We start from the raw sequence: 20,000 nt of genomic DNA, 5'->3' as shown, positions 1-20,000 counted from the left end.
CACCAGGTAGCGATCCATTTTTAGCGCCACATGTCCCCGTTCTGTCCTTGTGGCCACACCAACCCATTTATTACTGTTAACACACACACACACCTACACACACACCTACACACACACACACACACACACACACACCACACACACACACACACACACACACACACACACACACACACACACACACACGGTGCATTAGCCGCGATGCTAGCCGACCTCTGCCTGTCCTTCAGTGACGCTGCTGCTGCTAAACTATTACAGATGCTCGGCTTTATTCTCTCTGCCATGTGATTAATGTGGAGGAGGAGAGACGTGAGGAGGAGGCGCAATGAGGAGGAGGACAAAGGAGGAGGAGGAGTGATGAAGAGGAGGAGGGAGGAGGAAGAGGAGGGGGGAGGAGCAGCAGACCTGTAAGCCTGTAAGACACAGCTCAGGGTAAAAAAAGGAACAAACTGCAGCTTCAGGCGTTCGTTACCTTCAGGTGTAATTAGTAAATTGCTCCATTAGCAGAGAGAGAGAGAGAGAAGGATGAAGGGATGAAGGGATGAGGGAAGGAGTAGTCTACTTGCCAGCCCATAGGGCCCCATTGTGAACCCGGAAATGTTGAGTACCCCAAAGTTTTATGTTAGAAATATATAGTATGGGTCCCCAGTATTCAGAAACTGCCGGATGCTAACTTATATATATTGGACAATTAGCATAACTGACATAATTAGCATAAATTAGCATAATTGCCTATATGGGCAATATTTCAACAAAATTGACTTGGCTGATCTGGGCGATATTGGAGTGGTTTTAGGGGTTATTGATGATGCTGAATCCATTTCTGACATTTTCAAAATTCAAAATGGCCGTCTAAACCGGAAGTGACCAGATGAAATCCATCAAAATCGGCCCACTGGTGGTTAAAATCTTATGTATCTCAATTCCATACAATAGTGCGTATACATAACACATTTACTGTAGGCTATGTGCACAAATTTAGTGCAATATCAGACACACATCTGCATGTGCCAAAGTGTTGCCATGGGCGATATCGTGCAGTTTAAGTCGATCCTGCACTTCATTGGGGCATCGTGCAATCAGAAGAGATTTCATCTTGCACTCGTCACTTTAGCAAACAGCACTTTAATTAGCACTGTAGCACTTTATAACTGTTCTGTAATCTCTTGGTCGCCTTAATACTTTTTGGGCCAATTAATATACGTATGTTGTTCATGTCACATATATATATATATATATATGTTCATGATGCATTGTTCTATTGTCCTCGTCCTGCTGCCTCTTGTGCTTTTATCTTCATTGTTTGTATGTCTAACATCAACCTGCCAATGGGACCGGGGATGGAGATGAGCCACTTGGCTACAATCCCATAATATTTACACAACAGTGTTCATTAATGTAGTTACAGTACAGTTAATGTACTGTTCCAATTTAAAGGGATAGTTCAACATTTTGTCAAATTGGCCCATTGCCATTATAATCCCTATAGTCATAGCAGCAGGTTCGTTACCTTTAATTGTCGGTGCAAGCTGTTTTTAGAACGGCGAATAGGACCACAATGGAAACAAACCTTTACAAGGGCTTTATTGTGTTTTTAATACTTTTGAACACTTGTCTAATGTTGTTCAATAAAGCTTTCAATCAATCAATCAATCAATCAATCAATCAATCAATCAATCAATCAATCAATCAATCAATCAATCAATCAATCAATCGTATGTGAGGAATGAAAAGGAAGTAATGGAGATCTGCTCAGTGAGTTGATTTCCAGCGCTAAACGTTCTGCTCACGCTCCTAAAATATGAAGTTTCTCTGAGTAAAACTTCTTCTTTGAGTCCGTTGAGTCTTTAATCAGCTCTGACTCCGTGTTTCACTTTCACACGCGACTTCGAGTCCGAGAGGCCGATGGTTTTTAGTTTTTATTCCTGTAGAGAAACCCCTCTGAGCCTGAGGAGAACTCATGTTTCTGATAATCCGCTGGTTTATAACGGCGTTACGAGGTCAAAGGTCACGGAGCTGCAGATTAGCATTAGAACCACCGCTGCCGCTGCTGCTGCTGCTGTCGCCTCCACCTCACTGTAAAAACTCTACATCTTTACAAGAATATCTGTCTTATTTCTTGTCAAAATGTCTCATTTCTAGTCAAAACTAAACTCTTTCCACTTAAAATAAGACTCATCACCTAAAAATTAACTTGTTTTTAGATCATTTTCACTTGTTTCAAACTAATTTTCACTTGAAATAAGTAGAAAAATCTGCCAGTGAAAGCAAGTTTTTGTGTTTGTAATAAGAAAGAAAAACTTGCTCCACTATCAGATTTTTCTACTTATTTCTTTTTTTTTAATACTTTATTGCAGAATTCAAGTTCATATTCCAGCACATATCTTATCAGTCACTGGCACGTTCCTGCAACATTTATGACATTTTTTTTTGTGAAAAACATCAAAGGAAAAATGAAAAATAAATGGATAAAAATAAAATAAAATAAAAAGTAAAATAAGAAAAAAAAAATAAAAATAAGATACTAATAATAATATTATTAAGGGGAATATTAATAATAAGGGGGGGGGGGGGGTGGGACAAAGACAGTTGGAGAAAAAAAAAAAAAAAGGGGGCATAAAATAGAAACAAAAATACAATATATACATACACAAATTTGTTCTCTTCAGAGATCTAATAAACATTTCTTCAGGGCTGAAAACATCCGTTTATTTATTTATTTATATAATCAAACCACTTATTCCATCTCTTCAGACATTCTGGTTCTTGATTTCTGACTCTATATGTAATTTTTTACATTTCCAGAATATTGTTTACAGTTAATTTCCAGTTATTAAAAGAAGGCGAGATAGATTTTTGCCAATTTCTTGTTATTTGCTTCAAAGCTGCTATTCTGAGTATTCTGTATAAATATTTGTCTTTTTCTTTTGTAAGTTCAGCTGGTGTTATTCCTAAAACAATGCATTTCGGTTCCAATGTTTTTTTTAATTGGAAAATTGAAAAAAAAGATTCTGTAATTTTTTTCCAAAAAGGTTTTAGTGATGGACAAAAATAGAAAATGTGTGAGTGGTTCGCATGGTGCTCCCCACAATTTCGCCAACAGTCCGAAGTAATGGATGTTGTGAATTTAGACTGTATTTTTGGAGTAATGAAAGAACGTGTGTTTACCTTCCATGAGAATTCCCTCCAATATCCAGAACTTGTTGTTTTGTGTATTGTGCTATAAGCATTTTTCCAATCATCGTCTTCTATTTGTACACTGAGCTCTTGATTCCACTTTGTCCTAATTGATTCTTGTGTTTCTTCACTGTCTCCTAGTATTTTATATATTTTTGAGAGCATATTCTTGATATCTAAATTATAATTTTTTGTCATAAAAGTTATTAATTGGTGTTGTTCGTGGTGACCCTGTCCTTTCTGAAAAGTGGTAATATAATTTCTAAGTTGCAAATATTTATAATTTGACTGAGATAGGTCAAACTTATTTGATATAGTCTCAAATGAATCAATGTCCTTATTGACTAGTAATTGTGAATATATTTGCAATCCTTTTGATGCCCAAACCTTTAGCACACTGTCCATTTTATTTGGTCTAAACTGGGGGTCCCATGCCATCTCTCTGAGGTATAATAAGTCATTATCTATTTTATATCTTTTACAAACCTGTTTACAGTTGTACAAAGTATTGTCCGTCCATTTGTTTTGTCCTTTCAATTTTATGGCGTCTTTCTTTTCTATGAAGGGTAGAGTCTTTATTGAAAGTGGCGCTAGTTCTTTTTCTATCTTAAACCATTTAGCTTTTGTGTTATCATTAGTCCATTCATTAGACAGCAGATTTTTCTACTTATTTCAAGTGAAAATCTGCTTGAAAGAAGTAAAAAGTGTCTAAAAACAAGCTGCTTTTTATGTGATGAGTCTTATTAGAAGAAGAAGAAGAAGAAGTAGAATGAGATTGAGGAAGAGCAGCAGCAGCAGCAGAGAATCAGCTGTCAGTCAGTCAGTGAGGAGGAGGAGCTAAGAGCTACGAGCTAAGAGCTAAGCCTTCTGGGAGATCGCTGCTCGCTGCTCCTAATCCCTCGCTCTCTGCTCTTATCTTCCTCTGTTCTCACAGCGCAGAGATCACAGCGTTTAGAGCCCACACACACACACACACACACACACACACACACACACACACACACACACACACACACACACACACACACACACACACACACACACACACACACACACACACACACACACTAAAACCTGCTCTAATCACCACTAACGAGCTGATTAGAGCCGATCAATCAGAGACAGAGTTCGCTCTAATAGGAGGCTGTTGTTACACAGCAGGACCAGAGTGTGTGTGTGTGTGTGTGTGTGTGTGTGTGTGTGTGTGTGTGTCTCTGTGTGTGTGTCTGTGTGTGTGTGTGTGTGTGTGTGTGTTCATCAGCCTTGTTCTCTAAATGTCCATCTCTTTCCCTACAGTTGTTACAAGGAGACAAAGACAGATATAGCGATACTATACTAATTGTTTGATTACCTCTGTACACACACACATGCACCATATATATATATATATATATATATATATATATATATATATATATATATATATATATATATATATATATATACTTGTTTTTTAATTTAATTTTTTTTATTTTTTAACTTATTTATTCTATATTATTACTAATTAATTAACCATCTATGTATTTGTTGTTGTATTTGTATCGCTGCCCCAATGCTTTGGCAATATTGTAGATCACAGTCATGCCAATAAAGCTTATTGAAATTGACAGATCCAGCTGCAGGAAAGAGAGAGGGGGGGAGGAGCCTGAAGATCTGACTCCGCCCCTAACATATAGGCCACGCCCCCTACAACCAACAGGCCCCGCCCCCTCTGCTTCAGCCCTTCTGTCTCTGTGATCGTCTCTCTGCTCTGACAGTGGACGGAGTCTTTGTAGAAAACAACATAAAAACTGTTTGTTGCAGTGGAGGAGGAGGAGAGGAGGAGAAGAACAGGAGGAGGAGGAGAGGAGGAGGACTGGACCACACACACACATATTTGACTAAAGTCATGTTAAACTCTCATTATATCCTGTTGATCCCTGTTGTCTGGATGTGATGCAGCAGTCTGTCTCAGTGTGTGTCCTCCAGCAGGAGGCGCTGTCCCTCTGCTGCTCAGAGAGAACAGCTCTCTCTCTCCTTCTCTCCTTCTCTCCCTCTATCTCAGGGGTATTCAATTAAAATCCATTGAGGTCCAGTTACTAAACTTTCATCCAAGTGAACGGTCTGAACCTTATAAAGTCCAAATGGTGTCTTATGGCCTAGTACCTCTATGTCAATTAAATACAATGTAATATCTATTGTCAATTTTCAACACAGGAAACATTTAACATAGTGCACTTGTATAGGAAACAACTAGCTTTTTTTTAAATTTTTACCACAGACCAGAGCGGCATCTGAGAATGACTGATCTATCCTGGGTAATTTAGGGGCAGCATTGAAAAGTTCAGCCTAACTGACTTGACAAACGAACTAACAAAAAGTTGTCTATTAACAGGCTATTTACAGACAACACTGAGCCAAAACCTCCCGGTGATTCCACCAGATACGTGTAGATGTCTGGGTCAGACATTTCTGGCCACTGTGTGGAGTCATTGATCATTGTGGGAGGCTAAAGGAGCATACCGCTACATTCATTCATTGTAGTTTTTCAAGATAGCGTGAACGGTGGGTTTCAAAGAGGGTGTCAAAATAATTATGAGACATAGTGCTACAAAAGAAACACAAAATAAAACATTCAAATTGACTGTTAGTTAGTCTACGCTCCATCAAAACACAAAAAGCCACTGAGTGCAATTTAAAAATGCCGGGCGCTGCCCCTAAATTACCCAGGATGCATCAGTCATTCTCATTTGCATAAAAAAGCCGCTCTGGTCTACGAATAAAAGTCGCCCCCAGGCAAATTAATTTAAGGCCTGTTATTTCAATTAAAGAGAACAAGACAGAATAAATAAGGGGGTTTCCCTGTTTGTTTGTTTTTGTGCTTTTTTTGAGGCCAAGGTGTCAGACGCATCTTGATAGCTGCACTGTCATTGCATTGTCCCCCTCCTTTAAATATGGAGGGAGGCAGGAAATCACAGGATGTGTCTGTTCTGTTCTGGTGATACAAGTCATTGGTCCTGTAATAGGTGTTTCTCTTCTTTAACACATTCTACATCTCTGAAGTGACGTCTTTCTGCATACGGGCTTCCTGCTCCTTTCAAACAGGGCAGAGCTCCGCGTGAAGAAGTTAGGACCACAGTAACAGTATACATGTTTCCCAGAATGCATTTCACAGCAACCGGTAGCAGTAGCTGTAAAACAGGTGAAACGCTGTTTTATTTCCCGCTCTAGCGCTGTTATTATGTAACTTTATTAAGTTTTAATATGTTTTCATGTGAGAAAGTAACTGTTTAGATCCCAAATATACGGCCAGTTGATCCAAACGACGGCTGTTTAGAAGTTTGAGACAGCAGCCGGTCTGCAGAGCTGCTCGGCCGGCCAACCTCCGTCGTCATCCCGGGGGAATGACTTCTCCTCCTTCTCTCCTCCTCCCTTCCTTTTCTCCTTCTCTCCTATTCCCCTTCTCCTTCTCTCCTCCTCCCTTCCTTTTCTCCTTCTCTCCTATTCCCCTTCTCTTTCTCTCCTCCTTCTCTCCTCCTCCCTTCCTTTTCTCCTTCTCTCCTCTTCCCCTTCTCCTTCTCTCCTCCTCCTCCTCCTCTGACTGATCGTCCTCTCAGTGGACGACAGTAGATCACATTAGATTCACATTAGAGCCACTGGACAGAGACGTTCATTAAGAACACGTGACTCCTCCTCCTCCTCCTCCTCCTCTCTCCTCCTCTTCCTCCTCTCCCCTCCCCCCAGCTTCATTTCACAGCAGAGCAGTCTCAGGATTAACTCTGAACCTCTCAATGGAGGAAACTCATACTTTTTAATAATGAATTTTATTCTGCAGTTTTTTTTTTTTTTTATCTCCTCGTGATGGAGGAGCTGAATTAAACAGAGAGAGAGAAGGAGAGATAGAGAGAATCACATCTTGCCGCCTCTCGGCAAAAAGAAAAAAAAACTCTGTTTCAAATGCAAATATCTGAGAGAGAGAGTTCAGTTTCCTCAGCGCTCGTCTGTCCTACGGTCCCTGAACTACACTTCACTCTCCTTCAACCTGGCTCTGATTCGCTGTTGCTTTTATGTCTTTTATTTTTTTATACTTTTTATCCACCACTTTATTTTCCCATGATCCATTGCGTCACACCACAACAGAAGTCGGTTTTCAACTTCCGTTTCACCCCGTAGTAGCGTTCTAGCAAGCAGCTAACTGGTAGCGTTAGCCACCGGTTCTAGCGAGCGGCTAACTGGTAGCGTTAGCCACCGGTTCTAGCGAGCGGCTAACTGGTAGCGTTAGCCACCGGTTCTAGCGAGCGGCTAACTGGTAGCGTTAGCCACCGGTTCTAGCGAGCGGCTAACTGGTAGCGTTAGCCACCAGTTCTAGCGAGCGGCTAACTGGTAGCGTTAGCCACCAGTTCTGGCGAGCGGCTAACTGGTAGCGTTAGCGGCTAACTGGTAGCGTTAGCCACCGGTGTAGGTACCAAATGTGGGGGCTCCGGGCTGCTAAAACCGCCCTGATTAATCTGATGTTTGTTAAAGCAGATATCAGTGGAATGTTTTTGTTAATATAAGTCCTAAATAGTCCTATTTTCCGTCAGCAATCACTTACATGAAGTATTTCAGCCTAAACACGAGTCTCTCCGTCACTCTGCTCTGCTGTAACCCGAGGAGAAAATTTTCCTTGTGGGATACAAGTGTTATCCAATGAGGAGAGAGAACGGCATGAAGGGCTGTGTGTGCAGCCAAGGGATGCGCGTGAATGTGGTGACGTAGCACGAGGACCAATTGACCTCTGGCTAAGCCCCGCCCCCTCCACTCACTCGGACAAACAGTCAACATTCAGTGACAGGCGCTATGGAAACTGTCACAGTAGGAGACATTTCACAGGAGGCAATTGATGGTTTTTGGAGACAGAAAGATTAAATATCATCTCGAAGTCACCAAAACGTAACTTAACTTACTGCTATGGTTGCCGTTTGCCGCGAAACGCCGATAGCGACGGGCTAACTTCTGTTAGCCTGTCTATGGAGTTTTGCATTATACGTTAGCATTAAGCTAGCGGGCTTTATGCTTAGTTGTGATGCTGGCTAAAATCCAAACATCTCTCACAATATGTTGCCTCAAATACGTTGTTGACTTAACTTAGAACAGATGTAGACATCCTTGTTAAGTTTATCCAGGTTTAGTTGGTGTTGTGGTCTACTGCATAACTTTATCCAGAGCAGACACTTCTCTTGGTTGAGATGTGGCTTGGGAAAGGGTTAAAAAAAATCCACCCAGTCGGCCAGCCTCTCGGGATACCTAGTGTCAGAGTTGCATGTGCCCCATGAACACCGTTTGACCATTTTAAACTTAAACTGTCAAGAAAAAACATATAAAAACGAATGAAAACTGACTAACTGCAATGCATTTCAATGGACGTGGAAGCAGAGAATGTCCGAGTGTATGGGCTAGCTATGCACACTGTGATTGGCTCATCGCGTTTGGGGGCGTGGCTTAGCCATAGGTCAATTGATGCCTGACAAGGGCGGGGGCTGCTAACTCATGGTGCGTTCAAAGAAACTCGTACTTTGTGTTTTTCCTTCCTGTGAAGTCATACCAGTTCGATCTGGTACGAGTTCACGGGTCGGAAGTTACGAGTGGCCGTTATAGGGAACTTTCACAGACAACAGGATGGTAAAAACACGAGCTACGGGTTACCTGGAACGCTACCAAGTCGTAGTTGTGACTTGAAGCTGTAACTTACGGTTTCAAAAGCCTGCCTTGAACGCAGCATTAGCCGAAACGGCCGTGAAGCTGATATCTGCTTTAAGTCTATAAAACGAATTACTGAACAAACATTACTATTTCTGTGTGCACGCCTCTGCAACTAGTCATGGTTATCGTAGCCGTTAGCTTTGCTGCCGCTGACAGCTAACAGCAGTAGCTAAGCTAACAGCAGGACGTCAGCTGTTAAAACCCTCCCGTTGTGGGACACGACATGAAACTACTCCAGTTAGCTCAGTCATGTTGGAACTAGGATATCTGCTGGAGAAAATATGTTTTTCATGGAGCGTTTATTGAGTTATTTAAGACACTGCTAACGGCTAACAGCTAACAGCTAACGGTTAGCCCAGCTAACGATAATCTAAAATGTAATGAATGGAGTGTCATGGCGACACCCAGCGTCGTTCTCTGGAAAGTGGTGGATTCTGTGATCATCAGGACTCCTCCTCTTCCTCCTCCTCCTTCTCCTCCTCTTCCTCCTCCTCCTCCTCCTCTTCCTCTTCCTCCTCCTCCTCCTCCTCCTCCTCTTCCTCCTATTTTTCTCCTGTTTCTATTAATCTTTCATGGCTGCGTGTTGATGTTTCCTGCTCGGTGTGAACAGGCAGAACTAACTGGTTAAGTGTGTTTTCACATCCGTCGGCTCCGTGTCACACACACCAACACACAACAACACACAGCAACACACACACACACACACACACACACACACACACACACACACACACACACACACACACACACACACAAACACATAAAAACTCCCAGATGAATAAATAACTGAGTGTGAAGAATAATAAAGAGTCCACACGGTGAAGAGGTGAGATACACACTGATCAGGTTACGTAAGGAGACCGAGTGTGTGACACCACTTCTACACACACACACACACACACGCACACACACACACACACACACACACACACACACACACACACACACACACACACACACACACACACACACACACACACACACACACACACACACAGAGCGACTCCTTCATTAACAGCAGCTAAGTTGCGTAACGACGTCCTGAGCTCAACTCGTCTCACACACACACCACCAGAATACAACAGAGATGTACAACAGAGTACTCTACCCCAGTAAATACTACTGGTCAACATGTACTCCGTTACAAGTAAAAGTAGCTCAGTCGACATGTTACTGCAGTAAGAGTAAAAAAGTACTTGCTTTTAAAGGTACTTTAAGTAAAAGTAAGAGTAAGAGTAAGGCCCAATTCCAATTCTATTTTTCATCCCTAGCCCTAGCCCTACCCCTACCCCTACCCCTAGCCCTACCCCTAGCCCTTAACCCTTGCCCTTGAAACGGAGCTACAAGGAGTAGGGTTGAAAGTCAACCCCTACGAATTGGGACACCACTTCAACAATCACATACGTCATCAGTCGTCTCTGCTGGCTTTCACATAAGCAGACGTGACGAGCTTTTGCCACAAATCCTCTATTCAGAACCACGTTAACTTCATAAAATAAAATAAAATTTAATGAAGACTGATCGGTTCATTGTAAAACATTTATTTATTGATGTAAATGTGGTGATTTCTGTATGTAGGCTACAGATCCCCGAGGCAGTGCTGCTTCTGTGTCCAAAACACATGAAGCTTCACTTTTAATTCAAATTTCATCAATGAGACCAGCATTTATCTCCTAAAAAGAATGTAACTACACGGCGGTAAACCTCTATAAACCTGTGTGTAAGTTAATTAGCGATGGTTTTCTCCTGGGATGAGGACGGAGGTTGGCCGGCTGACCAGCTCTCTGGACGGGGTGGTGTCTCCGTGACGAGCCGTTGATCTGCTCCAACGTGGAGCTTCACTTCTCCCAAAAAACATGGGAGCAAACGTCTAAACAGCCTCATGTGGATAAACCGACCGCACATTGGGATCTAAACAGCTACTTTCTCACATGAAAACATATTAAAACTTAACAAAATGACGTAATAACAGCGCTACAGTGAGAAATAAATCAGCTGCCGGTTGCCGCGAGATGCATTCTGGGAAACTTGCCATAGCCCTCGGTCCGTAGTGTGCCCCTGAAAAATCTCCGTTTCGAGGGCGAGATAGCCCTACCCCTTCCCCCTAACCCTCGTCTGAACCAGAACCAGGACAACACCACTTCACGTGAACGCACAAAACGAAGGGCTAGGGCCAAGGGGGGGGACTGGAATTCACCCTAAATGTCTTATTCTCCACATCAATGAATGACTCTAATAGTTTGTAAATGAATGTAAGGAGCTTTTAACTCTTGTTAGTGAGAATGAACTCTTTGAAAGCAGCTGCACTGATGTGCTGCTTTTAGGGGTTAGGGTTTCCTTCTCTGACAAACACAGCTTGTGTCCAATAGGATTTTAGACAAAGACCTGAAAGTAACCAGTACTTTTCAGCCGTACTACTAATTAACTCCAGTAAAAGTACTAATATTTGTCTTGGAAATGTATTCAAGTAGAGTAATAAGTACCAAAGAAATCTAATACTCAAGTAAAGTACAAATCCTCTGGATATGTACACTGCAAAAACTCAAAATCTTTCCAAGAATATTTGTCTCATTTCTAGTCAAAACTAAACTCTTTCCACTTAAAATAAGACTCATCACCTACAAATGAACTTGTTTTTAGATCATTTTCACTTGTTTCAAACTAATTTCACTTGGAATAAGTAGAAAAATCTGCCAGTGAAAGAAAGTTTTTTGTGTTTGTAATAAGAAAGAAAAACTTGCTCCACTATCAGATTTTTCTACTTATTTCAAGTGAAAATCTGCTTGAAAGAAGTAAAAAGTGTCTAAAAACAAGCTGCTTTTTATGTGATGAGTCTTATTTTAAGTAGAATGAGATTCGTTTTGACTAGAAATAAGACAAATATTCTTGGTAAGATATTAGAGTTTTTACAGTGTAGTTAAGTCCAGTACTCTGTCCACCACTGGCTGAATAAAGAAACTGTGTAAAAGGTTGTTGGTCCAGATGTGGGTCAGGTCTGAGCCCCCGGTGCTGTTGCCCCCGGCGACCCCCCCCCCCCCCCCCCTGCAGCAGCAGCAGCAGCAGAGAGAGAGAGAGAGAGAGAGAGAAGTGCAGTGGCAGCAGGACTCTAATCCTCCTCCTCCTCCTCTTCACCTGCATCACAGCTGCAGCTCAGGATTAACACACCGGATTTAGGATTTACACTTTTTTATTTTATCACAGAAACCCCCCCATCATAACCCCCCATCACTCCCCCCTCCATCACCCCCCCACCTCTCCTCCTCCTCCTCCTCCTCCTCCTCCTCCTCCTCCTCCTCCTCCTCCTCCTCCTCCCTGTGATCCCTCTGACTGAGGTAAGGGGGGAGTTGTAGTTCTCCAAGTGAAGTCACTTCCTTGTTCATAAAGCTGCAGTTCTCCATCCGGCCTCTGGGGGCAGAAGAGACCAGTTCTCCCATTGAGCCCCATGTTAAAGGGATAGTATCATTTTTTTAAAGTGGGGTTGTATGATCTACAAATAGCCCCTAAGTACTTTAATTGCAGTAGAAGACTCTCTGCACTCCTCCCGTTAGCAACGCCAGCCCATAATAGCCCTGCCCAGAGATTTACAACATACAGTGTTGGAAGTTCTTTGTCCTATCAAAATAAAAGACCCAGAGAGCATTACTGTAAACACAACCAGCAGAAGCTCCATGACGACCACCAGAAGCTCCATGACGACCACCAGAAGCTCCATGACGACCAGCAGAAGCTCCATGACGACCACCTGTCTGTCTGTCTGTCTGTCCAGGTGCAGCCGTGTGGACATTATGATGAGACATTATGATATTATGGGATGTCCATGCAGCATGTATAGTGAGGGTGAGGTGAGATGTTGAGCAGCGATGCGTCAACTCACCTTCATGTGTCGTCGTCGCCGTCGGAAACGCAGCAGCTCCTTGTGCTGGCGGGCGATGAAGTTGACGGCGGCGTATTCCAGCAGCGCGGAGAAGACGAAGAGCAGACACACGGCCATCCAGATGTCGATGGCCTTCACGTACGACACCTGGTGGTGGGGAGGGGGATTAAAGGTTGAGTTTAATTAAAATAAAATGTTTCTAATGAAAGAATAAGAAAGATATCCTGTGTTTTATTCACTGCTACCTCAGAGAAATTTCAGACTATTCCTTTAAATGTGGACTCAAATGGCCAATGTCGTCCTCAAAACTTACTACTACAAAAACTCAAAGTCTTTCCAAGAATATTTGTCTCATTTCTAGTCAAAACTAATCTCTTTTCACTTAAAATAAGACTCATCACCTAAAAATCAACTTGTTTTCAGATCATTTTCATTTGTTTCAAACTAATTTTCACTTGAAATAAGTAGAAAAATCTGCCAGTGAAAGTAAGTTTTTTGTGCTTGTAATAAGAAAGAAAAACTTGCTCCACTATCAGATTTTTCTACTTATTTCAAGTGAAAATTAGTTTGAAACAAATGAAAATGATCTGAAAACAAGTAAATTTTTAGGCGATGAGTCTTATTTTTAAGTGGAAAGAGATTAGTTTTGACTAAAAATGAGACATTTTGACAAGAAATGAGACAAATATTCTTGGTAAGATTTTGAGTTTTTGCAGTTTATTTACTTGAAGCAAGTCCAGAGTTGATATTCCTGTGTTTATGACACAAACGGGAGCTTCCCACTGCACCTGAACACACCGACCGAGCGTCAACTTGGGTTTGAATTAGATCTAGTTTTACAAACATGTCGGCTTGCTTCTCCTCTCTTCTCTTCCTTTTCTCCCCTCGTTTTCTCTCCATTGTCCGTGACATGTGTAAAGAGCTGTGTGTTCAGGTGTATGAATCTCCTTTCAAACACACACTCTCTCTGTCAGAAGCATGTGTGTGTGTGTGTGTGTGTGTGTGTGTGTGTGTGTGTGTGTGTGTGTGTAGCTCAGCTGTGTGTGTGATCATCACTGTGACAGCTGAACTGCAGAGGAATCACGGTTCACTTGTTCAATTTTTAGAGCGCATGAAGCACCTAATGTCAACAAACACAGACCGTGTGTGAGTGTGTGTGTGTGTGTGTGAGTGTGTGTGTGTGTCTACATGTGTGTGTGTGTGTGTGTGAGAGAGAGTGTGTGTGTGAGAGAGTGTGTGTGTGTGTGTGTTGGGGATTACAGCTTCCCTGGACATAATTATACAATCCTACCGGCTCACGCAAACACAGACAATGTTTCCTCCTTTTAATCTGAAAATCCCCCGACAGGAAGCAGATTCTGCGGTTTGTTCCTTTAAAGGGACATTGTGTAACTTCTCCTGTTGTCTCTTCATGAGAATCGATTATTTGGTTCTTCAGTCTGTTTTTCATTAAGCAGTAAATCCCCCCATCAACAGACTGAAGTGTTCCTTTCAGCTCTGAATTAGCTGCATTCACCTGCAGTCGGGCAGACGGCCGTCGCTAACAAACCAGATGTCATTTTATTTAGTCACAGAAGTCCAGAGAAAGACGGTAAAACAATACCACATCGCCATGACAACATGTTGTCAGACCACTTGTTTACATAGAGGCTTGTTTATGCCGTTACCTGCAGCGGCTGTCGTCCGTCTGCCGTCTGCCCAATTTCAGGTGAATGCAGCATGAAAAATACGACTGAGTTGCTTGTGATCTACAACCACAACGCTAGATAGATGGGAGTAATTCCTACACAATGTCCCTTTAACGGTATAATATAATTCCCCCCATCTAGCGGTGCGGTTGCATATCTGAACGTATTCTTGATGTTGCATTCAGGTGAAATGGGGCAGACGTCAGACAGACAACAGACGCTGCATGTAACAGGATAAACAAGTGGTCTGACAACATGTTGTCATGGTGATGTGGTCTGACAACATGTTGTCATGGTGATGTGGTGTTGTTTTAGTAAAATGACATCCGGTTGGTTTGCCGACGGCCGTCTGCCTGACTGCACCTGAATGCAACACCGGTGCCTCCGTCCTTCCTCACACTACACAGTGGTGACAGTTTTAACAGGCCGTTTCCGTGGTTACCTACGGTCACGATGCAACATGGCCGCCTCGGTTCGGTTTCCGTGGTTACCTACGGTCACGATGCAACATGGCCGCCTCGGTTCGGTGCGTCGCCCACTTATGTATTTGTAACGACTTGTAACAACTCATTCTAAGGAACCAGAAAGCTTCATTTGTAGCAGCTGTGATTCACCTTCAGTCAAATACGGATTTATGAAAGACAGGTTTGATTTTTGATCAGAAAAAGACAAATAAGTTACAGACTGGAGCTTTAAAGGGATAGTATAATTTTTTTTAAAGTGGGGTTGTATGATCTACAAATAGCCCCTAAGTACTTTAATTGCAGTAGAAGACTCTCTGCACTCCTCCCGTTAGCAACGCCAGCCCATAATAGCCCTGCCCAGAGATTTACAACATAGGCTACAGTGTTGTGAACAGACCCAAAGAAACGGCCTATTTTCACGGCCTAAAAGAGGTTTTACCTGAAAAAAATACACAGTTCCATTGTTCACTATAATATATTTTTTTCCAGCTCTTCAAAGTGCAGGAAAAACACAGTTTTTATTTGGACCTAACCAACTCACGTATCCCTCCGCCCAGGGTTAGCGCCCGCCGATCAGCAGTTGGTTAGGTCCAAATAAAAACTGTGTTTTTCCTGGAAAAAATTATATTATAGTGAACAATGGAACTGTGTATTTTTTTTCAGGTAAAACCTATTTTAGGCCGTGAAAATAGGCCGTTTCTTTGGGTCCATTCACAACACTGTATGTTGTAAATCTCTGGGCAGGGCTATTATGGGCTGGCGTTGCTAACGGGAGGAGTGCAGAGAGTCTTCTACTGCAATTAAAGTACAGATGTTACTGGTTCAAAATTGCGGGGTTTTTCCTGCACTGCAGGATCGCGTGATCGCGTGACTTTTCACCACAACTGTTTTCCTCTAGGTGGCAGCACCGTACTAAATACTGCTCAGACGTTTTGGGGACAATGCTGACAGCCTGATAGCCGCGATTAGGAGTGGCGCTGTTCATGATACAGAATACAAGAGGATGAAAGGAGAACTAGCTGCAGACAGTAAATAATATAGTAGCCTAGTTTTTCAATGACAAAATGTAACGACGGCAGCTACAGTAGACTATAGCCCACGTCTCACTCTCTTTTTTCGGTCATCTGTCTCGTCATCTCCAAAATGTGTTTTTAAAATGAGCCAACTACAGTAGGCTACTGTGCAGTAGTGCCGCAGATTTCTCACTCCGCACCTTGTTTGAGAGTGCAGCTGGATGATTTCTTGTGAATGAACGGGTCTGTGTCACTTTGGGGCTGGGCGATAAAACATAGGATAAATAACTTTCCCTCGATAGAAGACGCGGCCGATACAAAGTCGTTTCATTCATCCATTTTTTGACAGACAACACAAACAGCCAGTGATAATGAGAGTGGTGACACCGTCAGCCATGCAGCCGGCCTGGACTTTTTATTTTTAATTATGAAGGATCATCTGCTCAAGGCAAAGATGATAGCATCAACAAAACACGGCGTAACACACGCGGCTGTATGGGACAGGCTTTTATTTAATTCAGAACAAACCGCTTAGCAAAAATGGAAAATATAGTCTATAATAATTAATTGATCTGTTGTTTGGCCACTGTTTGAAAATAACCCGAATTATGAGCAAATAATCTGATCCAGAACAGCAGTCATAATCAGACTTCTTCTAAATAAACCTAAACATTAAATAACTGGGTCAGGTCGGACCATGGGGTTATTTTTTCTCTTCTTCTTCACAGGAGAGACTCTGCCCTTTATACATGTGCGTTCAGATTAACAATAAGACAAGCCATGGTTGAGTTTATTGAGTTTTAGCTGCTCAATCTCATTGTTTCAAAGAAAAGGGATTGATTTTTATAACGAAATGAAACGAAAACAATATTATATTGATACATTGTTGTAAAAAAAAATCCAAAAGAAACGAAAATGAACTAAAGAAAATAACTTTCACACACACACATTAAAACAGTGCGATTGGTTGAAAGCTGATAATTAGCCATGTGCTTATAAGCTGATTGGCCGAAACCAAGAACAAAGCCGCGTGAATGGCCAATCGCCATGTGTTAACATTTCCATATTCCGCACATTCTGTGACAAACTGTAAACTGTTTTCTTGTCTGTAACAACATCTATTGCACGTCTGTCCGTCCTGGGTGAGGGATCCCTCCTCTGTTGCTCACCCTGAGGTTTCTCCTGTTTTTCCCTGTTAAAAGGGTTTCCATGGAGTTTTTCCTCAGTCGATGTGAGGGTCTAAGTACCACATTAACATCTCTATTCATATAACGCCCATCGAAACAGCTGATTTACATGTCGGCCGTTAAGGCAAGGCAAGGCAAGGCAATTTTATTTGTATAGCCCGTTTTTACAAACAGTTTGTCTCAAAGGGCTTTACATGGCATCATAGCAACATCCTCTGTCCTTAGACCCTCACATCGACTGAGGAAAAACTCCATGGAAACCCTTTTAACAGGGAAAAACAGGAGAAACCTCAGGGTGAGCAACAGAGGAGGGATCCCTCACCCAGGACGGACAGACGTGCAATAGATGTTGTTACAGACAAGAAAACAGTTTACAGTTTGTCACAGAATGTGCGGAATATGGAAATGTTAACACATGGCGATTGGCCATTCACGCGGCTTTGTTCTTGGTTTCGGCCAATCAGCTTATAAGCACATGGCTAATTATCAGCTTTCAACCAATCGCACTGTTTTAATGTGTGTGTGTGAAAGTTATTTTCTTTAGTTCATTTTCGTTTCTTTTGGATTTTTTTTTACAACAATGTATCAATATAATATTGTTTTCGTTTCATTTCGTTATAAAAATCAATCCCTTTTCTTTGAAACAATGAGATTGAGCAGCTAAAACTCAATAAACTCAACCATGGCTTGTCTTATTGTTAATCTGAACGCACATGTATAAAGGGCAGAGTCTCTCCTGTGAAGAAGAAGAGAAAAAATAACCCCATGGTCCGACCTGACCCAGTTATTTAATGTTTAGGTTTATTTAGAAGAAGTCTGATTATGACTGCTGTTCTGGATCAGATTATTTGCTCATAATTCGGGTTATTTTCAAACAGTGGCCAAACAACAGATCAATTAATTATTATAGACTATATTTTCCATTTTTGCTAAGCGGTTTGTTCTGAATTAAATAAAAGCCTGTCCCATACAGCCGCGTGTGTTACGCCGTGTTTTGTTGATGCTATCATCTTTGCCTTGCGCAGATGATCCTTCATAATTAAAAATAAAAAGTCCAGGCCGGCTGCATGGCTGACGGTGTCACTTTGTATCGGCCGCGTCTTCTATCGAGGGAAAGTTATTTATCCTATGTTTTATCGCCCAGCCCCAAAGTGACACAGACCCGTTCATTCACAAGAAATCATCCAGCTGCACTCTCAAACAAGGTGCGGAGTGAGAAATCTGCGGCACTACTGCACAGTACTGTAGTTGGCTCATTTTAAAAACACATTTTGGAGATGACGAGACAGATGACCGAAAAAAGAGAGTGAGACGTGGGCTATAGTCTACTGTAGCTGCCGTCGTTACATTTTGTCATTGAAAAACTAGGCTACTATATTATTTACTGTCTGCAGCTAGTTCTCCTTTCATCCTCTTGTATTCTGTATCATGAACAGCGCCACTCCTAATCGCGGCGATATGTGATACATAATCATCAAGTCATAAAGCAAGACAGGCTTTATCATATTACAATAGTTTCTGTGATTTAGGCAGTGTATACAGTAGTTAGTTCTAGTTTAATAGCCTAGAGTTTAAGCTGTGGATTACTGCACAGATCACTGAGTCATCCGCCTGTCGTCCTCCGTTCTCACAGATGCCACCTGGCGGTTGTTTTGGCACATTGAGGCTTTTCATTAAAACCTCTTGTCTCGCCAAAGAAAAAAAATGCATGAGTCTTGTGCCGTCTCGCGTGGACCACGCGTGAAGTCCGCAAATTTGAACCAGTAACATCTGTAGGCTACTTAGGGGCTATTTGCAAACTCAAAATCTTTCCAAGAATATTTGTCTCATTTCTAGTCAAAACTAATCTCTTTCCACTTAAAATAAGACTCATCACCTAAAAATTAACTTGTTTTTAGATCATTTTCACTTGTTTCAAACTAATTTTCACCTGAAATAAGTAGAAAAATCTGCCAGTGAAAGCAAGTTTTTTGTGTTTGTAATAAGAAAGAAAAACTTGCTCCACTGTCAGATTTTTCTACTTATTTCAAGTGAAAATCTGCTTGAAATAAGTAAAAAAGTGTCTAAAAACAAGCTACTTTTTTTTTGTGAACAACTTTTTTATTGCTTTTAAAGGGAAACAAGTACATTAGTCCGATAAAGGTAAAAGGTACATTGCAAACAAGCTACTTTTTAAATGTGATGAGTCTTATTTTGAGTAGAATGAGATTAGTTTTGACTAGAAATAAGACAAATATTCTTGGTGAGATGTTGAGTTTTTTGCAGTGTATATTTGTAGATCATACAACCCCACTAACCACTTCTCTCAGCGTTAGTTTCTCTCACCTTGGGCAGCGAGGCTCTGGACCCGGAGCTCTGCGTCGTCATGGTGAGCACGGTGGTGATGCCCAGCCCGACCCGGGCCGGAGCGGCGTCCATGTTGATCCAGAAGGAGACCCAGGACAGGATGACGATGAGCAGAGAGGGGATGTACATCTGGATCAGGTAGTAGCCCATCTGACGCTCCAGGTGGAAACGAGCCTCGATGCACGTGAATTTACCTGCAGGACGAGATGAAGGTGTTAGCATCATTATCATCATCATCAGTGAAGGAGGAAGTGAAGGAAACAGAGAAACAGCTGAAACCTGGTGGACAAAAGAGATTATATTGATACTTTATCCACCACTTTATTTTCCCATGATCCATTGCGTCACACCACAACGGAGTCGGTTTTAGTAGCATTCCAGCGAGCGGCTAACTGGTAGCGTTAGCGGCTAACTGGTAGGCTAGCGTTAGCCACCGGTTCTAGCGAGCGGCTAACTGGTAGCGTTAGCCACCAGTTCTAGCTTTAGCGGCTAACTGGTAGCGTTAGCCACCGGTTCTAGCGAGTGGCTAA

At 42.0% G+C, this 20,000-nt stretch overlaps 1 protein-coding gene across 4 annotated transcripts in view; it reads right to left on the bottom strand.

The window, feature by feature from the left end:
• glra1 (glycine receptor, alpha 1) overlaps positions 1-20,000 on the bottom strand; it is a gene marked incomplete at both ends in the record, with an annotated part of 156,060 nt that overhangs the window by 8,681 nt on the left and 127,379 nt on the right. For all 4 annotated transcript variants that reach the window (XM_083980419.1, XM_083980421.1, XM_083980420.1 and 1 more), the window contains 2 exons: positions 12,773-12,919; positions 19,450-19,664. In XM_083980419.1, the coding sequence (XP_083836545.1) occupies positions 12,773-12,919; positions 19,450-19,664 (362 nt within the window). The remainder of the gene's footprint in view (positions 1-12,772; positions 12,920-19,449; positions 19,665-20,000) is intronic.

This window comes from Trachurus trachurus (assembly GCF_905171665.1).
Source record: "Trachurus trachurus genome assembly, chromosome: 10".
Lineage (NCBI taxonomy): Eukaryota > Metazoa > Chordata > Actinopteri > Carangiformes > Carangidae > Trachurus > Trachurus trachurus.
The sequence above is the reverse complement of the archived record's forward strand: the minus strand, read 5'-3'. Positions and strand labels throughout refer to the sequence as shown.